Source organism: Micromys minutus (assembly GCF_963924665.1).
Source record: "Micromys minutus genome assembly, chromosome: 28".
Classification (NCBI taxonomy): domain Eukaryota; kingdom Metazoa; phylum Chordata; class Mammalia; order Rodentia; family Muridae; genus Micromys; species Micromys minutus.
The window spans coordinates 425,963-438,519 of record NC_137963.1 but is presented as its reverse complement, the minus strand read 5'-3'; the positions used below and the strand labels follow the sequence as shown (position 1 = coordinate 438,519).

Below are 12,557 nucleotides of genomic sequence, written 5' to 3'. Positions count from 1 at the left end.
CTCCATGTGTGAGCTGTGAAGAGTGGCTTCACTATTCCATCTTCAAAGTCAGATAACCAACAGTAAAAACTTCATGAGGAGAGTACTGAAAGAAAAGAAAAAATATGGGCCACCAAGCAAGCTGCTCCCATATTTGTGGCAAGATCCATTCAATAGGATCAAAATATTTCCTGAGTCTCAAAGGCAACTTTGAAGCATGCAAAATTTCTTTTAAAATTCCTCTGGGAGCTATGTGTTATTGCGCATGCCTGTCATCCCAGCACTCAAGAAATGGATCGAACCAATGAGTTTGCATGGAGAAACCCATGGCTCCAGGTACATATGTAGCAGAGGACAGCACTCTCTGGCATCAATAAGAGGAGAGGCCTTTGGTCCAGCGAAAGCTCATTTTCTCAGTGTTGGGGAATGCCAAGGTGCTAAGGTGGGAAAGGGTGGTTGGGAGAGAGAGCACCTTTATGGAGGCAATGGGACAGGGAGGGGAAATGCAAGGGGGAATAACATTTGAAATGTAAATACAGAGAATATCTGAGAGAGATCCCATCACACTTTATATAACCCACTTAACGTTTCCAGACTGAACAGCCCTCAGTCATTCTGTTGAGATTCTGTTTTCTAAGGTAATCATGGGTTTGTTTTTGAAGCTGCAAGTCCAGGGATGAAGGACTCCTGGGAACCAGCCAGTAGGAGGTGTTCCTCTTCATGGCCTGTCTTCACTGTGCACTGACACTCTTCTACTTGCATCACCATCTTGACCACAGGAGTTGAGCTGTTGCAGCTCAGCCTCAAGTGCATAGTGGTGAATTTGGTGGGTGAGCAGTGGGAGCAGAAGTTGTGGGGATGTGCCTCTTCTTCAGGAAAAGGAATGGAACCACACTTCCCAAAGCAAAGGTTGTTCTGGACAATGACTTTTTGGCAGTCTTCATGGGCAATGGTCTGGAAGGTATATGGAGTAGGTTATCTCAAGGCACTTAAAACCACTCATGGCACAGAAGGATGATTTAGAATAAAGTGCTCTAAACTCTCCACTTGGGAACACATTTTGTGACAGTCAAGAGATGGTGTTCCTTAGGGACAAGGCCACCACAACAAAGCTTTCTTGTTATTGAATTACCTGTCAGTTAACCTCTAAAAAGCCTTAAGTTCACATAAAAAACCTCCCACAAGAAACACCATACTTTGAAGAATTTCCATCTAACTGGATATATTCAAATGGAAACAATAAGCCATAATGGAGGCTTTCTTATTTAACCATCATATCTTAGCTTTCTATTACCCATAGTACATTGTGCAGAGCAACTTATCAATAAATGCTGGTCAGTTAATCATAGAATAGGCCAGATGGCATGAGTTTAATCCTATCCTATTTCCCTTGAGCTGTACAGCATTCAGAACTGTAAGCCACAGAATCGCAATGCATATGCATGTATTACTTCGCCTTCGCAGCTGTCTCAGAACCCCACACACCCAGTTTTACATGTCTCTCAAAAATATGAGTCAAACTCCTTAACTCTAATTAGCAATAGAATTAAAAAATAAGAATTTCAAAGTAAACTCAATTGCCTGTGTCTTAGGAGCAATTTTCTAATTGTATGCGGTCCAGCAAAGCAGATATTATTACTTGAAGATTGAGTTGTCACAGGCAATTGCCTTAGAGTACTGCCTGCTTAATTGGGCAGTGTTACAAGATTGTAAAACTTCAGTCTCTCCTGCACTGCTTCTGGTCCTGTGCCTTCTTGATGCATTTTCTCTGTTTTAGTTTAGCATTTGCACAGTGGGTGTGGCCAGGAAGAAAGTACAAGTAGAATGCTCATTTGTTTTAATGGTATGGAGCTGGTCATGGTCATGGTCACTATAAATTAGCCAGCAGAATTTAGGAGTCAGGATAAGGAAAGACCTGACTTTGTATTAATTCTTAAAAACCTACAAGAAACATAAATTCTAATCTAAATTACGTTTTGCTATCACAATGCCAAGGAATGATAGTGATAATCTCAACATAAAGTTTCTGCAGGAACATTTCTAAACATCAAATAGTTTTGGCAACAATTAAAGAAAGCTTTCATGAATCTGTAAAGTAAGAAGCTGAGTATCAGAAATGCATGTTGGGGTATCCCGGGAGATGTCCAACCCACCTCACCTCCAGTTTGATTTGCACACTTCTCTATGTAGCCTCGTGACTATGGAAAAAAGCTGCAGGGTAGCTCTGGCAATTGCTCTAAATTCCCAGTTTCCTAACTGAGTTTCCTATATGGATAATACCCAAAAAATATATACAAATTCAGCAATGTTCTGTGCTTTCAATATGGTGACCACCGATACTGACTGTGCCACCATGAAGCATTTCCGGAATGCCAAGAAACAATGGAGACATGAAAAGCAAAGGAGGAAAATGTGCTTACATTTTGCCACCTCCCACAATGAATACCCAAGGACCAAATCTGGAGCTAGAGAAGGCATGGGCTCTGGTCAGCCTCTTCCCATTTTACCATTTGTCCTAGCTGTCCTGCTGTCCTCCCTCTCTTGCAGACTCCGGTTGGTTTCCCTCTAGAATGCATACCTGGTTGAAGGGCACTGTCCTGCAAGTCTCCCAGTGTATTTCATGGCTTTTGATGGGCAGGATGACCCCCTGGGAGGCTGGGCCCTTTCTGAACATGAAGCGATGCCAGAATTGCTTGGCTTCCTCCTGAAGAGGTGATCTCTCCACTTTCCTTCCATCTGCCAGCCGAGCAAGGGACTGGATCCCCGATGGGACATGATCACTTTCCACATCCCTTGTGGGGTAAAGTTCTGCCTCAGGTTTCTTCCAGATTCTTCCAAGTCTAGACAGCATCTTCTCTCTCTGCCTCTGGCCTTCCCCAGCCCGGCTGGTACCCATGAGATGTGGTACTGCCACAAACAGATCCGGCTTGTCTTCTGCCTCCTCATGGTTGGCCACGTGGAGATCTTTGCTACCCCTTTCAAGGAGCTCAAAGGAAAAAGAGCCCTGACTCTGGCAGCCATTCACACATAGGCCTGCCTTTCCTAGAGGCAAGAGCACAAGCAACTGAAGTAAGAGGAGATGCATGACCGGTTCCCAGAGACAGAGATTAGATTCCCAGATGGCCAGGCCCAAAAGAGAGGCTCACTCTGCCAGACTGTAGCCAGGACATCCCATATATGTTACCTGTCTGGTAGAATAGGGGGGGGGGCAGGTGGTCAGCAGGTGGGCAAAGTAAACATATTAAGTGTTTGCTCACATTATGTAGTGTTAATGATGTCCTGCCTCCACTTTGGCTCTGTGTATTTAAGTCCCCAGTGAAAGCCTGAGACCCAGGGGGTAATTAGCTGGTGGTTTAGCTCTTGTCTGAGACTTAGGGGTGACTATACCAGCAAAAACAACATGCTTTTTAGTCTGACTTCCTCATGACTGTCATTAGAAGAAGAAACGGAGTCAGCTAGCATTTGCTGCACGTCTGCACGGAGCTGGACTAGAATAGGCATGGCCTGTGTTTACTATAAAAGCATCTCAGCACCTCAGGCAAAACAAAAGTGGCACAGCCCAGGCCTTGGGGGGCGGTGGGGGGAGATGGGTGGGGAGAGAACTAAAGATGTCTGCCTCAATGTTAGTTAGGAAAGCATGTTAGCTTTGTTGGGCAGAAGCCGTTTTTTGCCTTCTCTTATATCCACATGTGGATTGAAGATGTTGGTCACAGTTGAGTTAAGGGAATACATTCATTCTCCTTATCCATACATGGAGACTCAAAATTCCAGAGTTAATCCTTTCACATTAGGAAACAAACACTGAGTGCCAGATTTCACAACTGGCCAGAGATCAGCAAACTCTTCCAATTGTTTGCAAATTTCTCCACAGGATCCCAAGTGACATAAGCTGACAGCTCATCAATCAATCAGGGAAGACAATATGTCCCTCCAGTCGCTTTGTCACTATTATTATTTTCTTTAAACACTGAGGCTTGAGAATGTGGAATACAAACCAGGCTTGATTGATCTGGGGGGTAGGGGGGTTCTTACCTGACTGGATCTGCATCTTCTGCCTTAGTTCCAATGAACTGGTGATCACATTCAATAAAGATCAGATCCAATAAACACAATTCTTCAGGGAACAAGGGAGAGAAAGTGACAAATGAAATTAGCCAAGGGTACAAGAAACCTATCAATAAAAAGAAATCTTGGAACTAGGACCTGTCTCCCCAAAATGGCCTCCCAATGGGAAACAACACATTTGCTTATCTTTCTTCCCCCTTTAATTTAATTACCACATTCCTTTCTTTTGCTGGCAGAGATAATGCCCTGATGAACCCTCTTTTTGTTTACTATGCAGATTTCTTCCCACAAGTTCCCCACTGTGATATCTTTCCAGGCATTTGTGTTCTTGATGGGCCTTACTGAGTTCTATGACACAAAGCCTTGTGTGAGTTATTTTATAAAACTATGTTTAAATGGGTTATCATTTGCTAGAATTCTAAAAGATACATATTTTACTTGTTTCAGAGGTCCATGGTGACTTTCCTAGTATTCACAGAAGGTCTTCTGATCCATACTACCAGAACACTGACATTCACCATTTATTTTAAATAGTCTCTTTAAAGCCTTACCCTGATACTTGAATTTCTTAGTTCCCTCCAGCAGTCCAATGCAATATGATTTCCAGAGCAGCCATTAAGTCTTCTGGTAATAAATATGGTGTGAAAGCCAACTAGGATACATTTCCTGGTTCGCTTTTAGCGTCTACATTCGGTGGCTTAAATCCCACCGCTGTGAGTCACACAGGGCCTAGCATGTCCCAATTTAGCATTAATCCAGGGATTCTACCTGGGGTCTCAGCTTACCTGGCTCTGGAATTACTGGCTATTGGATATAGTTGGAACAATTTCTGTTAAGCAGACATTTATAGAAGACTTAGTTTGTAGATTAAAAAAAAATCAGGATCAATACTGAGAAATGACTAAAATGTTTAAAATCTGCCTCCTGCCTTAAGCAGGTTAAGATACCCTGGACATGGGCATCTAATTTTATTACCTATGACGATGTCAGTCACTCATTTTTAAATTTTCCTTTGGTATTAACTTCCCCTCTTCTGGGCCTAAATTGTGGTACTTCTAAATGCCAATTACAAATCACTCCTGGAGAATTTTTTTTTCTATTCTGCCAATTCCAGTTGCTCAAATGCACAAGTATCCTGACTGACAAGAAGCTTCATGTGGGAGAAGCATGAAATAAAAGGCAGTTTTCAGACCATCACTTTATAACTCAGGACAGGGAAGCTCCCCTTTCTCGGTGCTGTATACTCCCACCAGTCCTAAAGCTCTGGATGTGACATGCCATCTTAAGCACATAAATGAATACTTTGTTGCTTGTTAGGAAAGTAGTGGTCTCTGTCTTCAGTTGACATAGGCATCTCTTTTGTCCATTTGGATGGGCCAACTGTAGGCAGGTCTGGAGGAGACTTCCAAACACAGCAGGAATCTGTTGTGCAAAAGAAGAGTATGGCAAACTAGTGGTATAGTCCCTACCAACCATCACAAGGAAACAAGCCACAGCCAAGGTAAAGGCACCCTTACCATGAGGCTAAATCCACTTCCTAGGCCCAAGTAAGGGAGAATCACGGCAGCCAGGTTGAGATCACTTGCTTCATCCACCACACATGCATAGCATGCTCTGATACGAAAGTCCTCTGCAGCACTAAAGACCATTACGAAGATACCTACATGAAATTATCCCTTATGCCAATGGCATTTCTACAGAAAGTACAGAAGGTTATCCATGAAAGTTAACCAGTCCAAAAAATAAAAAGCATGAAAGACTTCACAGTTGCCTGTGGGAAGACTCTCTTTACATCGTCTCTGAAGGAAGCTGGAAAGACCTACAGTGCTCTGTAACCTTAGAAGGTCAGTTCTTTCTGGAAAGTCTTTTTCTCAAGTCAACAAAAGGTGAGAGGCCCTGTTAAGATAGGGATAAGTATGTCAGCTAAACAAGACAACTGAGAAATGGAAAAGAAAATTCAGGATGATTGGTGGCTTTGTCTGAGAAATCTATTAGGGTGCAGTCCATCCCCTCAAAAATTATTTTTTCCTCAAAACATAGGATAACAATAGTTCTATAGGAGTGTCAAAAATTTTTAATGCAAAGTAAAGCAGAATCTCTTTTAATCTTTCATTTAGTTTCTATTTGGTATTTAGTATGCTGTGTGTGTGTATACATGTCCTCAACATGTGGGGTTGAGGATAGACTATGGAAGTCCATTCTCTTGTACTATGTTGGTCCTGGGATGAAACTCAGTTCATGAAGCTTATCTGCAAATGCCTTTACCCACTGAGCCATCTTGCCAGCTGCACCCCCCTTCCTTTCTTTCCAAACAACAAGGAGAAATGTAGAGCAAGAGGTTTCCCTTCAAACCATTTTCTAGGTAGTTTAGTAAGTTATTTAAAATACAAAACTGTTTCTAACAGCACTCCTGTGCTGTCTTATAGAAAGTATACATTCAGAAGCACACTCGTCCCTAATTCTGTTCCATGCCCTGGACTATTCATTCATTCATTCATTCATTCATTCATTCATTCATTCATTCAGTCCGTCACACAATGTATATGTGAGTACCAACACTTAGAATCAGGGACCAGTGATATGGATGTCCTTGTCCATGGCTAGTAGATGTTGTAATTTGTAGCAAAAATTATTACTTACTCAAAATATAAGAAAATGTTAGTCAGACACCATTTTATGCTAATAAGGCTCTAATAACTGTTCACAAATTCCAGAATACTTTGAATTGCACATCATTTCCCTTCATGTTCTACAATAACTATTCACTAAGCACAAGCAAATATAGTAGGCATTCCAAAACAAGTCCTTTTTCTTTTTGAGCAGGTCATAAGTAACCAGATTCAAATAATACAAAGAAGTTCCACAGTAACAGGTGAGCCTTCCCTTGGTCCCTTCTCCCTCATAGACTGCCTGTTCTTACCATAACTGATCTGAGCTTGTGAATATTAAGCTCTTGGGCACTGGATGTCTCCAGTCTTCACCAAGGACAATAATGCCTCTCTTGGGTTGTCATTTCACGTCCACAGGAATGGATCTTTGATCATGTGATGCTGTTAACATGTTATTGGTATCCCATAAATGTCTATTCAACCCTGTCAGCAGCAATGGCAGCAGGGTGTTCTTGTAACTTAAAGCTTTGAGATTCTCGTGGCTTTTCACCCTTTCTGTGATTCTCATCCCTCCCCCTCATCTACTTAAGACCAACTTCATGGAAAAATGAACTCAATATTGAGAGTTTAGGAAGGCAGAGATGATTCTCAAAAGAAGGAGGAGTTTTTAAAGAAGTGGAGACCAGACTTCAGTGTCCTCCTCTTCCATTGACCTTCTCACCCACAATATTCTGATCCGCTATGCCACCCAAGAGCTGCAGCCTTCTGAATGGTCGCATGTATGTCTCACATGTATGTTTCACACTCGCATCGTGTTGCAGCTTCAGTTCTTACATCTGGTTCAGCATCACATTCTACTTCATCACCATATACCACAGTTCTAACGACGAATGTTTATGTGAACATTTATTTAGCATTGGTCCTACTCTGGATTTTAGAGTCACAAAATGATCAAGTAGATGGTTCTTGTCACCATCTCAGAATGAAAGTCAGTTCCTTTCACACCGTGAGTGCTCAGAAGTACTGGCATGGTCATTAACTTGTATCTATGAATCTTCTGGTCCTCACTCCCTTCTGTCTCCAGCTTAGGTTCCACAGTTCTTAACTTTAGACTTCTGCACAGTTCTCTATTTCATGCCCTTTACAAATTCCAACCCAGGAGACATGCAGCTATCCTACTTTCATGGTTACAGTACCATCATGCTGCTGCCAGAGATGGCGGGAAGATGGGACAAGTTGGTTATGTACAAAATATCATTCTCTCTCCTCTTCTCAGCACTCTGTCTTGTTACTCTAGTCATCTCTTATTTTCCATATAAACTTAAACTCCAATTATCTCAGCCCATTGACTGCTCTGTTCTGCTTTCATTTTCAGCAACCACCTTTCCCCTTCTAATACAGAGAAAGACAAAAGGTGTCAGATGAAAGTTTCTCAAACCCTATCATCTCATCTTTTCTTCCCTGCCCCCACCCTGAATTGCATTCTCTCATTTCACTGAATAGCCCCATAACAAGCTCTCCTTGTCACCTCCATAGCTCTTCTGGTCACCTCCATTAGCATTTTTATGTTTGACTGCCTCAAACTCTGAAAATGTCTCCTGAATCCATAAAAACTTTCATGTTCTGTCCTCCAGTACTCTCCTGCATTCACAATTTAGGGATGGGATTATTTGTACAAACCCAACCTCTAAGTTTTTCTCTGCTCCATTTTTCATGAATTTGGTCCTAAGTAGAGGAGGGGAAGAGATGAACATCAGGAAGAGGGTGAAAAGCTATGAGAATCTCAAAGCTTTAAGGTTCAAGAGCAGCCTCCTGCCTGTCTTGAGAAAGATGCTTTCTATATACTCCATGTAGAGCTCCAACTCTTAGTGTTGGGATTGCAGGCGTAGGTCTTCTTTATTCGGTCATTTCATGACTGTTAGAGTTGGGTTTAACTAAGATTCCTGTGTATCTTCTTAGTCACAGAAAGATGACCATTCAGGGTCAAGACTACCATTCCTGGAGTCTGTAGGGTTCACAGCATCAAGCCCAGGAGTTTGATTGAATACATTTTTGTGTTTCATTTCTTTTCCTGGTCCAAGCTTTACAGTTAGCTTTGTGAATGTCTGTTTCAACCTTCCAAATCTAACAGCAGCGTGCATGGAAACTTCTGACATGAGACTGGCTGTGCTTTACTTTCTAAGAGGGATCTCTGTCCTAGAGAACTTATATTTAATTCTCATGCTTAGACTTTATTTTAAAAATCAAATTTCCATTAAATCTGGAGGGATTCAGAATAAACCATTCCTTATTTCCCAAGCTGGCTGCATCTCAAAGTAGGTATCTGAACTCTGTCATACTGCTACAGTTTGTAGACAACTCTTTGGGGAAGGATTTTGACACTCCTAAAGAAAGGGAACTCCGGCAGGAGGGTGATGTGCCTGCCAGGTAACACTAGGCAGCTTGTCAGTTGTTGTGCTCCAGTTGGAAGATGGAGGTGGTGTATCACCAACAGAGAGTGCAGGGGGCATCTGTCTGAAAACTGTTCCCCACCCTGGCTGCCTTACCAGTTTCTGCTTATACAATGCAGGCAGCTTGGGGGAGCCATATTGTCCCTATAAGCTCATAACACATGGACAAATGATTAAAAACACATGGAAAACAGTTCTGCAGCTAAGCTGTAATTCAGATGGGACGGAAAATCAACTTGCAAAGCTTTCAGCTGACTCAGGGCCAAGTGTAGGACAGAATGCAGGAGGAGTTGCCAAAAGAAAGGAAAGTTGTGTGTGTGTGTGTGTGTGTGTGTGTGTGTGTGTGTGTGTGTGTAGAGGGGGTGCAAATCATGGATCAGAAACCTAAAACAATGATGCCTTGTATTGACAGCCCTTCTCTGAGGCTCTCCAAGAGCAGGCACCAGAATCAACTCTTTGAAAATATTAAAACCTTCATTTCATAAAAGGTTTTGGACAGAGTTATATTTTCTACCTTCCATAAATAAAAGTTGGCTTTACTATCTTGGCAACACCTATACAGAAACATAATCTTAAGTATCTTTATTATAAATATTAAAATATTAAACATAATATTACCTCTAGGTGCAGGAATTAAGTAACAAGATGGCAGGAGACAAACTGTGTGTGTGTGTGTGTGTGTGTGTGTGTGTGTGTAAAAACATATAATATAATAAAGTGGAAAAATAGAACAATCCTGGCTCTATATATGCTCCTTGCCTGAGCCTGGGCCCAGGTTGACTATAAATGCAGGCAGGCTAAGACACCGTTACACAAAGTTCAGCTTAATTCAATGCAAAACTCTAAAAAGGCTTACTGTATCTGGTCACTAAAATGCCCAGGATTCTGCAGGGTAGAAAAGCAATGGGTGAAGGCATTTACTGGGAGGTTTTCCCTGCTGGTCCTTACTGTTAATTAGCTTTTGCCCTAAGTGCTTCTTCACTCCCCCGTAGGCCCAACCACTCTTCTTTCCCTGTATAGCCCCATTTAGATCATTATTGATTTGATGTGCAATCCATAAATATATCCTTCTTGGTACATGCAGCAAATGTGTGCCTAAATGATGAATGTCCAAAGGAAATTTCAATAATGTGGCTCCAGAAGCCATTTTTGGGAAGCAGCTCTCACCCAACTTCAGCCTATTAGCACAGCAAACACTCTATTCTGTCAGACGAGACATGATGCCTTCATTTAGTTCTCATTAGATTGGAATTTGCACATCATAGTTCTTGTCTAAAAGCAAGGCATACTGGGACTTCAAAGAGGGCTTTCTTAGTCATCTGGATGATTCCTAAAAACAGTTCCACATTGCACACGAATGCCTTAACGCATGGGAAAGTTACCACTTGTGATACAGAACCTTAAAACGCCAGTTCTCACCCCCACTTCCTCCTTCTTGCTACAGTTAGTCAGTGGTGTGATTCTGAGAATAATTATGCTAAGTGAAAAAGAATGGCAAAAATAGTAGAGTGCATATGTAGTTCGTTCATAGAAAATTCTAGAAGTTATAAGCCAATCTATAATGACAGAAAGTTGATCAGGTATTACCTTAAGATGGGAGAAGCAAACTAGAAAGATCAGGAGAGTACAAAGTGACCCAAGGAAACTTTTGAGAGAGTTGGATATAGTGTGTGTGTGTGTGTGTGTGTGTCTGTGTGTCTGTGTGTCTCTCTCTCTCTGTGTGTGTGTGCTCTAACTGCATGTACACTTGCATGCCAGAACAGGACATCAGATCACATGACAGATGGTTGTGAGCTACCATGTGGTTCTGGGAATTGAACTACTCAGGACCTCTGGAAGAGCAGCAGCCAGTGCTCTTAACAATCTCTCCCATCCTGTATTTACTATCTTAGTTATAAGAAATAACATAAACATATTATGCTAAATAATACATGGTACATGTATGGTTTATTTGTCAATTATAAACAGTGTTTCTAAAGAGAGAAAAATAATCACTGAAGGTGTGGTGGCACATGCTTGTAATTCTAGCATATGAGAGACAGAAACAGGATGATCCAGAATTCAAGGACCTCCTTGGGTACTTGAAGAATTCAGGGCTATCTTGGGCCACACATACACATAATCATGGGGGGTTTCGGGGGAGGGGAGAGACACACAGAGACAGAGAGGGAGGGACAAAGGGATGGAGAAGAGAGTCTCTTATAAATATAGGCAAAAGTTTCTAAAAGCAAAAGAACAACAACAACAAAAACCCTAACCAATTCAAACCCAACAACAAATGCAAATAAATAACATATCTCAACCAAGACATTGATGAGGGAATGAAAGGACAAGCCAAGAATTAGAAGAAAACATTTTATTATACATAGTAAAGCTCAAGAAAAAAATTTAGTTTACCCACTGCACTGTACATTTCTTTAACGTTATGCTATAGATAATTTTTAAATGAAATTTATAAGCATTTTGATCTGGATGAAATTTAAAATATATCAACATTTGTGGGATGCCATTAAGGCAGTGCTTAGGGAAAATTTTATAATAGTAAGACCTAATTTAAAAAGTACATAGATCTTTACCCAATATACCCACTTCTACCTTCATAAGAAGAAATAGGTGGGTGTGGTGGCACACGCTTGCCTTTTATCTAAGGTCTCCGGAGGCAGTCAAATCTGTGAGTTCTATCCATAGCATATACATTAAAGAAATGTACAGTGCAGTGGGTAAACACTCAAAGAATCTTCCAGAAACATCTTTGTTACTGATTCCTAATTTAATTCCACTATATCTCAGGATTTCTGCTGGACTGGAAAAGTACATACACATTTTATGTTTGTGCCTGAAAAACTTTGCCTTGGTTTCAAGTGCACTTAAAGATAAACTGCAATACTTCTGGATACTTCCAGAAATCTCAGTTACACTGTTGCAGTGAGCAGCAGTGAGATTCTGCATCCTTTTTGATTTCCTTACCGCTCAATCCATTAACTTAAAGAAAAGGATATTCACAAGTCTAAAATTTATGCTGGCTGACATTAACGTAGCCACTCCAACTTCGAGTAGGTTTAAGGTGACAGATCTCTTTCAGCTCTTCTACTCCTCATGGATTTGTGTATTTATATTAAAAGTATGTTTCTTATAAGCAGCATGTAGTTCAGTCTTAACGTGATTTTTCTATACAGCAAGTTGAGCCAGACTTCCCTTTGAAGGCCAAAATGCAGGTGGAGAGAGAAGGGAAAGGTGGGCCCAGGCAGCAGTTCTTGGAAAGCGTTGTAGGTTACCATGAGGCCGCTAATGGAAGTGTTGCTTGATCTTTGTTCCTTTCTGTCTTAAGATAAATGGAATTTTATTACCTAGCAGAGTATAGGGCCTATAAAAGCTGCTCAAAATGAGCAGTTCTGTGTAAGTTATGAGGATAGTATATTCATTTCCTGAACGATCCCACTCTAAAGACTTGTAA

General features: G+C 41.3%; 1 protein-coding gene across 1 annotated transcript; it reads right to left on the bottom strand.

The window, feature by feature from the left end:
* Window positions 1-621: 621 nt before the first annotated feature.
* On the bottom strand, window positions 622-3,064 carry CER1 (cerberus 1, DAN family BMP antagonist; the record flags this gene model as incomplete). The annotated part of the gene is made up of 2 exons (XM_080939992.1): window positions 622-933; window positions 2,558-3,064. 2 exons carry the CDS (start codon window positions 3,062-3,064, stop codon window positions 622-624), a joined length of 819 nt encoding a protein of 272 aa, XP_080796118.1.
* Window positions 3,065-12,557: the final 9,493 nt, after the last annotated feature.